Source organism: Ranitomeya imitator, chromosome 2 (genome assembly GCF_032444005.1).
Source record: "Ranitomeya imitator isolate aRanImi1 chromosome 2, aRanImi1.pri, whole genome shotgun sequence".
Lineage (NCBI taxonomy): Eukaryota > Metazoa > Chordata > Amphibia > Anura > Dendrobatidae > Ranitomeya > Ranitomeya imitator.
Window position 1 is genome coordinate 317,138,410 of NC_091283.1, and position 17,729 is coordinate 317,156,138.

The window sequence follows — 17,729 nt, forward strand, 5'->3', positions numbered from 1 at the left end:
GCCGGCCGCAGCCCTTTGACCCGCCCCCCGCACCTCCCTTCCTACGCCACTGGACTGGGGATCATCATAACGAGCGCACACTCTCCTTTTAACGTGGGCGTAATACTACTCAGACAGCACAGAGTGAGGGTAAAACAGTGTGGCAATAATTTAACCACAAAACAGGCAAATAGTACATAGAATAATCCCAGCAAAATACTCAAAATGGTGCACATTAGAGTCTCACCTTTCCGCTGACTCGCCGGGATAAGAGCAGCTGTTACTTCAGAGCTTCCAGGGCCGATGGCCCCACTTGTGGCACGCACACAGACAGGAGGTAATGACAAGCCTAGGAAGATGAATGAGCGTGTTAATGTGGATATAATCTGTGCTGCTGAATAGATGTAGGTCCAGATGTATTTCACATAAAGAGAGGTGGTTTATTCAACATGTTTCGAAGTCTAAGCAACTAGGATACTGTCTTATATATACAAAATTTCAAATAACGGCGCCATTGGCATCACCTGACAAACAGAAAATATCAGAGTTCACAGATACAGCACATGACATATTCAAGAATTGATGTATATTTGAGTAAAATATTTAAGCATTGAAATTTCATGGTATTAACGAATTTTCCTATTCCATAGTGCAAAGATGAAAAAAGAAATATTTGGAACATTTGGTTAATACCATGAAATTTCAATGTTTAAATATTTGCTCGTCAGGTGATCCCATTGGTGCCGTTATTTGAAATTTTGTATATATAAGACAGTATCCTACTTCTAAGTAAAGTAAATAAGGCAGCACACTGCAGCGCTGAAACATGCAAACATGAAATATGAAAATTGAACTGCATTACTGCACTAGAAATATATATGAAAAATGAGAGCGTTTAGCGCATAAAAATGGCCAATTTTATGTGTACCTGGTAGCCACATGTACCCATTCAGATGGAGACGTTTATTCTCAGCGAGGAAAGGCAAGTTTAGGACCTGGTATAAGAGAGATGCCCTAATGTGGCTACCAGGTACACATAAAATTGGCCATTTTTATGCTCTAAACGCTCTCATTTTTCATACATATTTCTACTGCAGTAATGCAGTTCAATTTTCGTATTTCATGTTTGCATGTTTCAGCGCTGCAGTGTGCTGCCTTATTTACTTGACTATGTACGAGTTGGCGACTCTAGGTTCAGCACCTGTTCACACTTAGTCTATGTTTGGATGTGACGGTCAGGTTTTTTGAAAAGTATCCTACTTCTGACTCTGTCTTCATGTGGTATTTCCTGATGAAGAAGTCGCTTAGACTTCAAAATGCTTTGAATAAACCACCTTTACATAGTAACATAGTTAGAAAGGCCGAAGAAAGACATTTCATCAGAATAAATCCCCAAATCTACGTCCTTCTAAATAACCTAATAACTGTAAGATGCAATATTGTTATGCTCCAGGAAGACATCCAGGGCTCTTCTGAACCCCTTGACTGAGTTCGCCATAACCACCTCCTCAGGCAAGAAATTCCAGATTCTCACTGCCCTAACAGTAAAGAATCCTCTTCTATGTTGGTGAAAAAACCTTCTCTCCTCCAGACGCAGAGAATGCCCCCTTGTGACCGTCACCTTCCTTGGTGTAATCACATCCTTGGAGAGATATTTGTATTGTCCCCTTATATACTTATACATGGTTATTAGATGGCACCTCAGTCATCTTTTTTCTAGACTAAATAATCCTAATTTTGCTAATCTCTCTGGGTATTGTAGTTCCCCCATCCGCTTTATTAATTGTGTTGCCCTCCTTTGTACTCGCTCTAGTTCCATTATATTCTTCCTGAGCACCGGTGCCCATAACTGTACACAGTACTCCATGTGCGGCCTATCCAGGGATTTGTGTAGAGGCAGTATAATGCTTTCTTAAATTTAAATACATCTGGACCTACATCTATTCAGCAGCACAGATTATATCCACATTAACCCGTTCATTCATCTACAGCATGGTCACTTGCTGACCCATGGATCTGCTGCAGCGGATAACTTTATATGCTTTATCAATAGCTCCATCTGATGAGTAGAATTTGATTATATCAATTCGCTTTGCGTTGGATAAGACCCTATTTGCGCTGATTTCTCCAACAGCATGCCTAAGCTTAGGAAGATGACAGTCCATTGAGGTACAAGGCCAGTGAACCCGAGATTGAAAACCTGGCTTCTCCGAAAATCTCCATGGAGCCAGATGACCAGTGATTTCCATTCCTGGCTTTCACAAATGTATCCATGAGGCTCAAGTTACCGGACGGTCGAATTCCTGACTTCCCCAAATGTATCCGTGGTTCAGTGATGGTCAATGGAACAAACCTACATTCTTTCAACAGGGGCCATGTCCCCCTAAGCTGGCATCCTGTAGAATAACAATTCTGTATCACTTGTGATGAAGCTATGATGTCTTGGTTGCTCTCCTGTAGAGAGTCTTTGGATGTTTGGATGTCTTGGCTGAATATCTGTCTCATGTTACAGAGGCACCTAACCTCTTTGTATTGTTAACAAGTGTCATTCAAGCCAGCATTCACAGGTAAAGGGGAAGAATAGTGATGAAATCAACTTGGATAATTTGATTATTTAACCATTTGCATAGTTTACCCTGAAGAGTCACAGATTGTGGGGGTGTTATAAAATGTTATATTTAGGTGTGTTTTGTGTTGTCTCCTTATAAGAATCACAATGGTTTTGTTCCTTTTCCGCTGATAAGTACAAATGGATTGACCGCGAGTCACGTGATGTAGGTTCAGCGCTGACCCGCTCACGTGACTGCGGTCTGCTGGCTGGGACGGAGGGCTGAGACACAGTGACAGTACTCACCTGCGTTCCACGCATGCGCACTTGCACCTTCAATGTCATCGCCTGATTGGCGATGACCTGTATATAAACCGGATGGAGATCTCAGTTAGGCCACGCCCCCTGAGGAAGCGGGATTTATTGCACGCGAAACGCGCGTTAGGGTAGCTCACCTGGATCTGGACTGGACTCACCACCCTCATGGGTAATTAACCTTCAATACTTATACAGTGGGGCAAAAAAGTATTTAGTCAGTCAGCAATAGTGCAAGTTCCACCACTTAAAAAGATGAGAGGCGTCTGTAATTTACATCATAGGTAGACCTCAACTATGGGAGACAAACTGAGAAAAAAAAATCCAGAAAATCACATTGTCTGTTTTTTTTATCATTTTATTTGCATATTATGGTGGAAAATAAGTATTTGGTCAGAAACAAACAATCAAGATTTCTGGCTCTCACAGACCTGTAACTTCTTCTTTAAGAGTCTCCTCTTTCCTCCACTCATTACCTGTAGTAATGGCACCTGTTTAAACTTGTTATCAGTATAAAAAGACACCTGTGCACACCCTCAAACAGTCTGACTCCAAACTCCACTATGGTGAAGACCAAAGAGCTGTCAAAGGACACCAGAAACAAAATTGTAGCCCTGCACCAGGCTGGGAAGACTGAATCTGCAATAGCCAACCAGCTTGGAGTGAAGAAATCAACAGTGGGAGCAATAATTAGAAAATGGAAGACATACAAGACCACTGATAATCTCCCTCGATCTGGGGCTCCATGCTAAATCCCACCCCGTGGGGTCAGAATGATCACAAGAACGGTGAGCAAAAATCCCAGAACCACGCGGGGGGACCTAGTGAATGAACTGCAGAGAGCTGGGACCAATGTAACAAGGCCTACCATAAGTAACACACTACGCCACCATGGACTCAGATCCTGCAGTGCCAGACGTGTCCCACTGCTTAAGCCAGTACATGTCCGGGCCCGTCTGAAGTTTGCTAGAGAGCATTTGGATGATCCAGAGGAGTTTTGGGAGAATGTCCTATGGTCTGATGAAACCAAACTGGAACTGTTTGGTCGAAACACAACTTGTCATGTTTGGAGGAAAAAGAATACTGAGTTGCATCCATCAAAACACCATACCTACTGTAAAGCATGGTGGTGGAAACATCATGCTTTGGGGCTGTTTCTCTGCAAAGGGGCCAGGACGACTGATCCGGGTACATGAAAGAATGAATGGGGCCATGTATCGTGAGATTTTGAGTGCAAACCTCCTTCCATCAGCAAGGGCATTGAAGATGAAATGTGGCTGGGTCTTTCAACATGACAATAATCCAAAGCACACCGCCAGGGCAACGAAGGAGTGGCTTCGTTAGAAGCATTTCAAGGTCCTGGAGTGGCCTAGTCTCCAGATCTCTACCCTATAGAAAACCTTTGGAGGGAGTTGAAAGTCCGTGTTGCCAAGTGAAAAGCCAAAAACATCACTGCTCTAGAGGAGATCTGCATGGAGGAATGGGCCAACATACCAACAACAGTGTGTGGCAACCTTGTGAAGACTTACAGAAAACGTTTGACCTCTGTCATTGCCAACAAAGGATATATTACAAAGTATTGAGATGAAATTTTGTTTCTGACCAAATACTTATTTTCCACCATAATATGCAAATAAATTGTTAAAAAAACAGACAATGTGATTTTCTGGATTTTTTTTTCTCAGTTTGTCTCCCATAGTTGAGGTCTACCTATGATGTAAATTACAGACGCCTCTCATCTTTTTAAGTGGTGGAACTTGCACTATTGCTGACTGACTAAATACTTTTTTGCCCCACTGTATATGTGCCTTTTTTGGCATGGCTATTTGGGTAAATGCACAGCGGTAGTACTGGTACCTGTGGAGTTATGTCTGCTTTTTAATTGAGCTGTTGCACTTTACCTATAGCCTCATGTTTAGTATGGGAGTATACTGGTCATACATCTCACCATAGGTATTTACAACCGTATATATCCAGTAGTATCTTAGTCCTTGATACTAGGTTTGTGTTTGATGCACTATGGATTTTGCTCACGTACTTTTAATGATATGTTTATGTTTGTTTGTGATTTTAATGAATTTTTCAATAAAGTACTAATGTGAATATTACCTTGGCTATTTTTTAGTTCTCCTTGGGTTTATGATTACTGCTTGAGTCGCCATTTGAATGGTTTTGTTGCTACTTATAACTGACGTTCTATTTATATAAACTTCTGTCTTGTTGTTCTTTCAAACAAGCTTTTATAAAAGCCTCAAACTTGTGTGTGTAAATCAGACCTGAGATCTAACGTGATAGAAGATTACAGTGCGGGGAAGACGGGAAACCTTCATATAGACGGCTGGTGGTGATGGAGTCAGTGACGGACTCTGGACAAATCTGTTCCTAGAGCCATAGTAGAAGATGAAGATGTCGTCCTCATCATGAAGTAGTTATTTCTCCTCTCACGTGTAATGAATATCTCCTGCAGTATTACTAATGCCGATTCCAGTGTCAGGAAATGAGACGAGAATTAGCGTTATGGAAGATGAGTCTATGAGAAACATATTCAGCTGCCGACTCCCAGGAAGAAACTGTTTGTTGTCTGTGGCCTAAATACATAGGGTTTATTAGTAGATGTCAGGGAAGAATGCGGTATGTTGTAAAATAATAAAAAAATACCATTGCTGCTTGGGTCCCCCGCCAGTCTCTTTATTTCCTAGTCATTCCCAACAAACTTGTGATTCTTACAGCCAATCAGTTGCTGAAGCCGTAAGAAACATAGCCAGTCATTGGGAGCATGGAGATGTCTTAGCCAGCAATTCAACTTATGTTCCAGTCCATAAAAGACTAGAGAATACAACATCTACACGTTCTATCTCCTCATGTGTTTCCCTTATTATCTCGAATAATTGTATTATTACACAGGATTTAATGATGTTACAACGGCTCATCTTCTCATTCAGGTTTCTACAATATCCGATCCTCTCAGTGAAGATCTTCTATATCAGACAGTTTTCCTGAATTACCCATCAAAGATGGATATGGACAGAGACAAGATGGCGGAGAGGATATTACACCTCACCCTAGAGATCCTCTTCCGTCTTACTGGAGAGGTGAGAGATTCTGATGATGTCACATTACATCATTCTTATCTATGGGAATAACAGATGGACAGAACTGGAGAGGTGAGGACTCTGGAAATGTCTGTAGTGAGATTTATTAATGTGTCTCTCCATAACCAGAATTACACAGTAGTGAAGAAGACCTCTAGTGAGCGCTGTCAGGACCCTGTGTCTGAGGGATGGGGAAGACCCATGAGTCCAGCCCTAAGGCCTCCATGTAACCCCCTGGTTTATGAGGGTATCAATGACCAGAAGATCCTAGAACTCGCCTGCAAGATGATTGAGCTGCTGACTGGAGAGGTGACACTGCTGGGAATGCTGGGACATTATACAGTAACGCTATGAAGGGACCAGGGGATGACTGTATCATTGTATGTGTCAGGTTCCTGTAAGATGTCAGGATGTCGCCGTCTATTTCTCCATGGAGGAGTGGGAGTATTTAGAGGGACACAAAGATCTGTACAAGGAAATCATGATGGAGGTTCCCCAGCCCCTAACAGCACCAGGTAATAGACAGGACTAAATACACATGGTCTATAATTATCTGTATGTAGAGAATGAATTCAGTCCCTGTATGTGTTTCCTTCAGATATATCCAGTAAGAGGACAACACCAGAGAGATGTCCCCATCCTCTTCTTCCACAGGACTGTAAACAAGAAGATCCCAATGTTCCTCAGTATCATCAGGTAGATGGAGAGAAGGTGTCATGAGATCTCCCCTATGATGTGTAGATGGTTGTGAATCTCTTGTGCTCAGCTTTGTGTTATCCCCCAGTATTATATGTTTTATACTTGTGTAATGAGAACGGTGGAGATGGCAAGATTAGAGCTGATCATAAATGTGACTTCTCCATCTGTGTGTGACTTTTACAATATTTGTTTCAGGGTGAAGATCTGACCCATGTTAATACTGCAGAGACCTATGTGAGGGGTGATGAGCGGTGTAAAGAGGAGATTCCCACATATGACTACCCAGGTGAGTAGTAACCACTAAATACAGAGAAGTCATAGATTTTTCTCAGTCACCAGCTGTGGCTGCTTTATCGATAGTCTGTTCTGGTCGTATCACAATCGTGTGATCACCATTTTGCCTATAGACAACAACAATCTGCTCTATTTGGGAATGTTGAAATTACTTTGTGAAATTAAATCCTTTTCTATAGAACTTATAACCTGGAGCATCCAACTACCCCCCTGGGATTAGTAGTCACTGACCATTACCTGCCCAGATCTGTGAACTACAAAGCCAAATGACATAGAGTGAGCTAACAAGTAAGAAAATCACTTGAAGAAAAATATTATAATGGGCCTGTAAGAGAAAGCGGAGGGTATTGATGCTATTGGATTCCTAGAATCCTGATATCTTATTCGATGAATTTACCTTCTTCCTCTTCTGTGCTGCTGAATGTGCTCATATGGTCCCTACAAGACCAGGTCCAGTCTTTCTGGCAATACTTTGCTTTTATGATCAACAGCATTAAATGTACAGTCAGGGCCAAGTGTGAATTTCTGTACAATAACAACAGAGTTTCCCTTTATCATGACTTTTCATTTTCTTTAAAACCAACTAAAGGTACCGTCACACATAACGATATCGTTAACGATATCGTTGCTTTTTGTGATGTAGCAACGATATCGTTAAGTAAATCGTTATGTGTGACAGCGACCAACGATCAGGCCCCTGCTGGGAGATCGTTGGTCGCTGAGGAAAGTCCAGAACTTTATTTCGTCGCTGGACCTCCTGCAGACATCGCTGAATCGGCGTGTGTGACGCCGATCCAGCGATGTCTTCACTGGTAACCAGGGTAAACATCGGGTTACTAAGCGCAGGGCCGCGCTTAGTAACCCGATGTTTACCCTGGTTACCAGCGTTAACGTAAAAAAAACAAACACTACATACTTACCTTCCGTGTCTGTCCCCGGCGCTCTGCTTCTCTGCACTGGCTGTGAGCGCCGGCCAGCCGGAAAGCAGAGCACAGCAGTGACGTCACCGCTCTGCTTTCCGGCTGACCGGCGCTGACAGTGCAGAGGAAAGCCGAGCGCCGGAGGACAGACACGGAAGGTAAGTATGTAGTGTTTGGGGTTTTTTTACGTTAACGCTGGTAACCAGGGTAAACATCGGGTTACTAAACGCGGCCCTGCGCTTAGTAACCCGATGTTTACCCTGGTTACCCGGGGACTTCGGGATCGTTGGTCGCTGGAGAGCTGTCTGTGTGACAGCTCTCCAGCGACGCTGCAGCGATCGACATCGTTGTCGGTATCGCTGCAGCGTCGCTTAGTGTGACGGTACCTTAACTTCAAGGAGGATTATGATAAACTGCACACAAAATATTACACCTGTGCCATGATGTATCTCTAAACTGTGCATGGCTGATGGCTGTAAAATACATTTATTTACGCAGAGGCGTAGCTAGAGCTTTTGCCGCCCGGGGCTGTTCCCGAGTTTGGCGCCACCCCTCCCCCCGGCTCAATACACACAAAGGTTACCAAAAATAGTTTTCATGTTTTGTAGAACTTAAACTGGGCCTAATGGTGTCACCCCTACATGCCAAACCTGTGACTTTTAATTAATATCAGAGAGAACAAATGACCGCCATACACAACACAATCCACTATACCAAGACCAATAATATCACATACAGGAAGAAACACCACCACACCATGACCAGACCACATAGTGACCGAATAATACTATATACAAGGGACAAATACCGCCACACCATGACCAGATCACATATTACCACCACTTGGTGACCAAATAGCACATACAAGGGACAAATATCACAACACCATTTCCAGACCACATATTACGACCACATAGTGACTGAATACTACAATACTGATCAGTAATTAAAAAAAACACAAAAAAAAACACAATACTATCACCATAAGTGCCAGTATTCACAGGAGATCTGTACTTAGTATGCAGTGTCTGTGTAGAGGTAATACAAAGATCACTGGTGGTATTATACACAGGAGCTCTGTATATAATGTATAGGTAATACAGTGATCACTGGTGACATTGTACACAGGACCACTGTATATAGTATATAGTGTATAGTCTTTGACTATCTAATATTTCTTCTTAAAACTCATCTGACACAAAATTATGATAATTTAGATTGCCAAGAACCACCAAGCCCCATACTGTAACTGCTCCAGAGAGTTTTCACCTCTGATCACTCATTTTTTACTAATGAAGTTTGTTGAGTTTGATCATTTCAGTAGATGTGTTAAGGCCCCTTCACATTAAGCGACGCTGCAGTGATACAGACAATGATCCGGATCGCTGCAGCGTCGCTGTTTGGTCGCTGGAGAGCTGTCACACAGACAGCTCTCCAGGGACCAACGATCCCGAGGTCCCCGGTAACCAGGGTAATCATCGGGTTACTAAGCGCAGGGCCGCGATTAGTAACCCGATGTTTACCCTGGTTACCAGCGTAAAAAGTAAAAAAAAACAAACAGTACATACTTACCTACCGCTGTCTGTCCTCCAGCGCTGTGCTCTGCACTCCTCCTGTACTGTCTGTGTGAGCACAGCGGCCGGAAAGCAGAGCGGTGACGTCACCGCTCTGCTTTCCGGCCGCTGTGCTCACAGCCAGTGCAGGAGGAGTGCAGAGAAGCAGAGCGCCGGGGACAGACAGCGGTAGGTAAGTATGTAGTGTTTGTTTTTTTTACTTTTTACGCTGGTAACCAGGGTAAACATCGGGTTACTAAGCGCGGCCCTGCGCTTAGTAACCCGATGTTTACCCTGGTTACCAGTGAAGACATCGCTGGATCGGTGTCGCACACGCCGATCCAGCGATGTCAGCGGGAGATCCAGCGACGAAATAAAGTTCTGGACTTTCTTCAGCGACCAACGATCTCCCAGCAGGGGCCTGATCGTTGGTCGCTGTCACACATAACGATTTCCTTAACGATATCGTTGCTACGTCACAAAAAGCAACGATATCGTTAACGATATCGTTATGTGTGAAGGTACCTTTATTGTCTATAGTCACAGATTTTGACTACAGTGGTTAGTTCCCAAAATACTCTGATAACCAGTTCCTGCAGCCAGTTTTATGTTCCTAATCAGGGTCCATTTTTCAAATCTGACGTGTGTCACTTCATGTGGAGATAATTTTAGAATTCTTCACAAAATATAAGCCCAAATTTTTTCACTTTCACAAAGGGTAATAGCAAACAGATAGACCTCACACATTATTTTACAACTTCTCTTGTATCCGACAATTCCCTATATATGGTTGTATATTACTGTCTGGGCACATTTCAGGGTTGAAAAGGGAAAGAGCGCCATTTAGCTATTTGAATCCAGTTCTTACTGGAATAGCATGCAGACTCAAAGTATTAGTTGCAGTGTTTGTGGCCACCTATCAGCTCAAAAGATGGCCACCACAAACAGGCTTGGAGCTATCTACTCCATCTTCCTGATCCCAGGGATTGCCTTTCTCATTACCCTTTAACACCTCTACATGGATCTGGACTTACATAGAGACCCACCTGCCTTGGCCCACAGTGTTGCCTGCTGTTCGGTGGTGTGAAATGGGAAGAACAATAGTCAGGTAGCCGGGTCAGAACCAGTAAGTCAGAGAAAATACAAAATCAGAAGACATAAGAGTAGTCGGCAAACAGGCCGGGATCACAACCGGAAACAAATACACAAGCCGTGAGCTGAACATAGAGGACCGAACCAGAGAAGAACAAGGCTGTATCTGGCAGCTCCCTTCAATATGCTTCGAGCTTTCGTGGAATATGGTGCTATCAAATTGGCTGTATAAGGGAGCAGATTACTTCAGCTGGACAACACATACACCCATACTGCCAGACTAGAAGGTACTACTTGTCCCAGGCACCCTAATCTTAGTGACTGAATTGAGCCTATGTCGTCCAGAGCTTCTGGTGCCAACGTCTACTCCGTTTCTAGCCCGGCCAGCCATATGAATAAGGACACGCCTGCTGACATCATAGGGGCAGATCCTAGAAGAGATGTGACACACCATCTGCAGAAGCCCTAATATGACTAAATTTCACAAAATCAGAGCTGTAGGAATCCCCATATAATGACTCCATTTTGGAAAGTATAACCCTCAGAGAACTAATCTATTGGAATAGTGGTAATTTTTGATTCCATAGGCAATTTCCGGAAATTAGCACACAGTGGATGGAGGAGAAAAAAAATGGCAAATATGCCATTTTATTACCTAGCACATTGTGCCCTGATTGTGCTCCAGGAGACAAACACACTATAAATTAAGTTGGTTCTTCTCACTAGAGTAATGCCAAATACATGTGGTTTGGGCATATTGGAAGGCTCAGAGGTGAGGGGGAAATTTGACTTTGGGAGAGTGGTTATTGCTGGATTGGTTAATGGAAGCCATGTTAATTTTCAAGAGCTTTTGAGCCACTAATATGTGGAAACCTCCTGTTTTTCCACTGACAGATGATGAACCTGAGTGGGGACTTGTTTTTTTGTTAGTTAGTAAATAACTTGGCACTCAACTTAGTGGATCGTGATAATAAAGAAAAATAATTTTATTACTTGAATAGCCGCTCAGCATATGCGTATGCTGAGCTGCTATTCAAGTAATAAAATTATTTTTCTTTATTATCACGATCCACTAAGTTGAGTGCCAAGTTATTTACTAACTATATGACTGCTGGTGTGGGAAACCTTTCTTGAGCACCGACACAGCTGTGCCACGATATACTTCACTATTGTTTTTTTGTTAGATGAATAGAAGTTTTTATTGGTATTAGGTTCGTCAACATAATGTTTCTGTGTGGCTTTTTGTTCCATATTTGGGAGGCAGAATGAACAAACAGTTGAACACCACACACCACTGGTTCATCATATAAGATTTTCTATTAGACTGTAAGCTGTCATTATCTTGGTGAAGAATACAATGTTTTTACATAACTTGCCATTTTTACAGACAGTTGAAGTAGAAATGGTAAATGATATTCAAGATATATTTATTAAAAAATAATAACTGGTTTATATCTTGGCAGATAACTGTACCGGGAGATCAGAGGAACAGCTGACGTCTTTAGTTTTTAGATCGGATTATTTTGAGATCCCACTGGATACAATTGAAGTTAATGCCATTACTCCAGCTATACCATCATCCCTTCACAGCAAAGACCTATCATCTGATCCTTTGAAACAGGTCCTCTCTTCTGATTCTTTGGCGACAACTAAGGAAAATCAGAGTCACAAAATAAGCATTAAAAACGGAAATACTCCTAAATCAAAGAAGCCATTTTCATGTCCAGAATATGGAAACAGTTTTCCCATCGAAAAGTCTTTTCTTAAACATCCAAAAATTCACACAGTGGAGAAAAGATTTTCTTGTTCCAAGTGTGGAAAATGTTTTAAACATAAATGTTATCTTGTTAGACACCAAAGAAGACACACAGGGGAGAAGCCTTTTTCCTGTTCAGAATGTGGGAAATGTTTTAATGAGAAATCAGATTTGGTTAAGCACCAGAGAACCCACACAGGGGAGAAGCCTTTTTCCTGTTCAGAATGTAGAAAATGTTTTAATGAGAAATCAGATTTGGTTAGGCACCAGAGAACCCACACAGGGGAGAAGCCTTTTTCCTGTTCAGAATGTGGAAAATGTTTTAAACAGAAATCGGTTTTGGTTACGCACCACAGAACCCACACAGGGGTGAAACCTTTTTCATGTTCAGAATGTGGGAAATGTTTTAATGAGAAATCAGATTTGGTTAAGCACCAGAGAACCCACACAGGGGAGAAGCCTTTTTCCTGTTCAGAATGTGGGAAATGTTTTAATGAGAAATCAGATTTGGTTAGGCACCAGAGAACCCACACAGGGGAGAAGCCTTTTTCCTGTTCAGAATGTGGAAAATGTTTTAAACAGAAATCGGCTTTGGTTACGCACCACAGAACCCACACAGGGGAGAAGCCTTTTTCCTGTTCAGAATGTGGAAAATGTTTTAAACAGAAATCGGGTTTGGTTACGCACCAGAGAACCCACTCAGGGCCGAAGCCTTTTTCCTGTTCAGAATGTGGGAAATGTTTTAACCAGAAATGCAAGCTTCTTCTACACCAAATAACCCACACAAGAGTGAAACCTTTTTCATGTTCAGAATGTGGCAAATGTTTTAATGAGAAATCAGCTTTGGTTAAGCACCAGAGAATCCACACAGGGAGAAGCCTTTTTCTGGTGTAGAATGTGGCAAATGTTTTAATCAGAAATCAGTTTTGTTTAACCACCAGAGAAGTCACACAGGAGAGAAGCCTTTTTCCTGTCCAGAATGTGGGAAATGTTTTAAAAAGAAATGTAATTTTGTTATACACCAAAGAACCCACACAGGGGAGAAGTCGTTTTCATGTTCATAATGTAGGAAATGTTTTACACTAAAATCATCTCTAACATCAGAGAAGTCACAAAGGGGAGAAGCGTTTTTCATGTTAAGAATTTTGGAAATGTTTTAACTGAAAATTGTATTTCTTAAAGCGGTTGTCCATTACTAGGACAACACCTTGTCCTTCCTCATGTTTGTCCTCTTTCAAATAAAAACACTCATACTCATTTTGCATGCCTGCGCTGTTCAAGGGTCTTAGCAGTCACGTTCCCGGGGCTCATGTGAGGTTGTTACATAACACGCATAACGAACGCCCTCTCTCCTTTTACCATGGGCGTAATACTACTCAGACAGCACAGAGTGAGAGTAAAACAGTGTGGCAATAATTTATTTATCCCCAAAACAGGCAAATAATAGATAGAATAGTCCCAGCAAAATACTCAAAATGGTGCACCTTTCTGCTGACTCACCAGGATAAGAGCAGCTGTTACTTCAGAGCTTCCAGGGCCGACGACCCCACTTGTGGTACGCACACAGAGAGGAGGTAATGACAAGCTTGGGAAGATGAATGAGCGAGTTAATGTGGATATAATCTGTGCTGCTGAATAGATGTAGGTCCAGATGTATTTCACATAAAGAGAGGTGGTTTATTCAACATGTTTCAAAGTCTACACGACTAGGATACTGTCTTATATATGCAAAATTTCAAATAACGGCGCCATTGGCATCACCTGACAAACAGACAATGTCAGAGTTCACAGATACATCACATGACATATTCAAGAATTGATGTATATTTGAGTAAAATATTTAAGCATTGAAATTTCATGGTATTAACCACATTTTCCTATTCCGTAGTGCAAAGATGAAAAAAGAAATATTTGGAAAATTTGGTTAATACCATGAAATTTCAATGTTTAAATATTTGCTCGTCAGGTGATCCCATTGGTTCCGTTATTTGAAATTTTGTATATATAAGACAGTATCCTACTTCTGACTCTGAATTCGTGTGGTATTTCCTGATGAAGAAGTCGCTTAGACTTCGAAACGCGTTGAATAAACCATATTTACATAGTAACATAGTTAGCAAGGCCGAAGAAAGACATTTCATCAGAATAAATCCCCAAATCTACGTCCTTCTAAATAGCCTAATAACTGTAAGGTACAATATTGTTATGCTCCAGGAAGACATCCAGGGCTCTTCTGAACCCCTTGACTGAGTTCGCCATCACCACCTTCTCAGGCAAGAAATTCCAGATTCTCACTGCCCTAACAGTAAAGAATTCTATTCTATGTTGGTGAAAAAACCTTCTCTCCTCCAGACGCAGAGAATGCCCCCTTGTGACTGTCACCTTCCTTGGAGAGATATTTGTATTGTCCCCTTATATACTTATACATGGTTATTAGATGGCACCTCAGTCATCTTTTTTCTAGACTAAATAATCCTAATTTTGCTAATCTCTCTGGGTATTGTAGTTCCCCCATCCGCTTTATTAATTGTGTTGCCCTCCTTTGTACTCGCTCTAGTTCCATTTTATTCTTCCTGAGCACCAGTGCCCATAACTGTACATAGTACTCCATGTGCGGTCTATCCAGGGATTTGTGTAGAGGCAGTATAATGCTTTCTTAAATTTAAATACATCTGGACCTACATCTATTCAGCAGCACAGATTATATCCATATTAACCCGCTCATTCATCTACAGCATGGTCACTTGCTGACCCGTGGATCTGCTGCAGCGGATAACTTTATATGCTTTATCAAAAGCTCCATCTGATGAGTAGAATTTGATTATATCAATTCGCTTTGCGTTGGATAAGACCCTATTTGCGCTGATTTCTCCAACAGCATGCCTAAGCTTAGGAAGATGACAGTCCATTGAGGTACAAGGCCAGTGAACCCGAGATTCAAAACCTGGCTTCTCCGAAAATCTCCATGGAACCAGATGACCAGTGATTTCCATTCCTGGCTTTCACAAATGTATCCATGAGGCTCAAGTGACCGGTGGGTCCAAATCCTGACTTCCCCATGGTTCAGTGATGGTCAATGGAGCACACCTGCATTCTTTCAACAGGGGCCATGTCCCCTTAAGCTGGCATCCTGTAGAATAACAATTCTGTGTCACTTGTGATGAAGCTATGATGTCTTGGTTGCTCTCCTGTAGAGAGTCTTTGGGTGTTTGGATGTCTTGGCTGAATATCTGTCTCATTTTACAGAGGCACCTAACCTCTTTGTATTGTTAAAGGGACTCTGTCACCTGAATTTGGAGGGAACAATCTTCAGCCATAGAGGCGGGGTTTTCGGGTTTTTGATTCACCCTTTCCTTACCCACCGGCTGCATGCTGGCTGCAATATTGGATTGAAGTTCATTTTCTGCCCTCCATAGTACATGCCTGCGCAAGGCAATCTTGCCTTGTGCAGTCATGTACTATGGAGGACAGAGAATGAACTTCAATCCAATATTGTGCAGTCATGTACTATGGAGGACAGAGAATGAACTTCAATCCAATATTGCAGCCAGCATGCAGCCGGCGGGTAAGGAAAGCGTGAATCAAACACCCGAAAACCCTGCCTCTATGGCTGAAGATTGTTCCCTCCAAATTCAGATGACAGAGTCCCTTTAACAAGTGTCATTCAAGCTAGCATTCACAGGTAAAGTGGAAGAATAGTGATGAAATAAACTTGCATAATTTGATTATTTAATCCATTTGCATAGTTTACCTTGAAGAGTCACAGATTGTGTGGTTGTTATAAAATGTTATATTTAGGGGGTTTTGTGTTGTCTCCTTATAAGAATCACAATGGTTTTGTTCCTTTTCCGCTGATAGATACAAAACGACCCAACTATGAAAGAAGGGAATCAAGGAAACCTGTATTACTCTCATAGTACAAAGAGTTCGGTAATGCAGCTCCAGGAAAAAGGGAAAATTCTGATGTATTAAAATCCAATAAACTTTATTGAAACAAATCCATAAAATAGTCGATCCCAATAGGTGGCTAGGCATAGGATCACATATCAGCCCTCGCTGTACGCGTTTCGAACACAAACGTGTTCTTAGTCTTCAGCATGAGGAAAGAGGTTCAGCAGGTAGATATAAATGAACAAAACAGGTGAAAGAAATAAGTAATTAACAAACTCAAAAGACAATCAACATCCACCCAAAATCCGATTATCAGTGGTCTTGTATGTCTTCCATTTTCTAATTATTGCTCCCACTGTTGATTTCGTCACTCCAAGCTGGTTGGCTATTGCAGATTCAGTCTTCCCAGCCTGGTGCAGGGCTACAATTTTGTTTCTGGTGTCCTTTGACAGCTCTTTGGTCTTCACCATAGTGGAGTTTGGAGTCAGACTGTTTGAGGGTGTGCACAGGTGTCTTTTTATACTGATAACAAGTTTAAACAGGTGCCATTACTACAGGTAATGAGTGGAGGAAAGAGGAGACTCTTAAAGAAGAAGTTACAGGTCTGTGAGAGCCAGAAATCTTGATTGTTTGTTTCTGACCAAATACTTATTTTCCACCATAATATGCAAATAAAATGATAAAAAAATCAGACAATGTGATTTTCTGGATTTTTTTTTCTCAGTTTGTCTCCCATAGTTGAGGTCTACCTATGATGTAAATTACAGACGCCTCTCATCTTTTTAAGTGGTGGAACTCGCACTATTGCTGACTGACTAAATACTTTTTTGCCCCACTGTATGTGAGGGGGGATGAGTGGTGTAAAGAGGAGATTCCCACATATGACTACCCAGGTGAGTAGTAACCACTAAATACAGAGAAGTCACAGAATCTTCTCAGTCACCAGCTGTGGCTGCTTCACGTCATAAATTTCAATTTGTTTTCAATCCTAAAGAATTCAGATTACTGCACAATCTCTCCTGAAATGGGCAGCAATAATACTTTCTCTTCTCTTATCTTTGACTATCTAATATTTCTTCTTGAAACTCATCTGACAGAAAATTATAATTTAGATTGCCAAGAACCACCAAGCCCCATACTGTAACTGCTCCAGAGAGGTTTCACCTCTGATCACTCATTTTTTACTAATGAGGTTTGTTGAGTTTGATCATTTTTCAGTAGATGTGTTATTGTCTATAGTCACAGTTTTTGACTACAGTAGTTAGTTCCCAAAATACTCTTATAATTAGTTCCTGTAGCCAGTATTATGTTCCTAATCAGGGTCCATTTTTCAAATCTGACATGTGTCACTTCATGTGGTGATAATTTTAGAATTCTTCACAAAATATAAGCCCAAATTTTTTCACTTTCACAAAGGGTAATAGCAAACAGATAGACCTCACACATTATTTTACAACTTCTCTTGTATCCGACAATTCCCTATATATGGTTGTACATTACTGTCTGGGCACATTTCAGGGTTGAGAAGGGAAAGCGCGCCATTTAGATATTTGAATCCAGATCTTACTGGAATAGCTTGCAGACACAAAG

General features: G+C 41.7%; 1 protein-coding gene across 1 annotated transcript in view; it reads left to right on the forward strand.

Moving 5' to 3' along the window:
- LOC138663440 (oocyte zinc finger protein XlCOF22-like) overlaps positions 1–16,808 on the forward strand; it is a 35,787-nt gene extending 18,979 nt beyond the window's left edge. Inside the window, exons 2-7 of the mRNA XM_069749649.1 lie at positions 5,785–5,934; positions 6,064–6,243; positions 6,326–6,449; positions 6,533–6,630; positions 6,829–6,919; positions 11,956–16,808. Of these exons, the coding sequence (XP_069605750.1) occupies positions 5,785–5,934; positions 6,064–6,243; positions 6,326–6,449; positions 6,533–6,630; positions 6,829–6,919; positions 11,956–13,142 (1,830 nt within the window). The 3' untranslated portion in view covers positions 13,143–16,808. The remainder of the gene's footprint in view (positions 1–5,784; positions 5,935–6,063; positions 6,244–6,325; positions 6,450–6,532; positions 6,631–6,828; positions 6,920–11,955) is intronic.
- Positions 16,809–17,729: the final 921 nt, after the last annotated feature.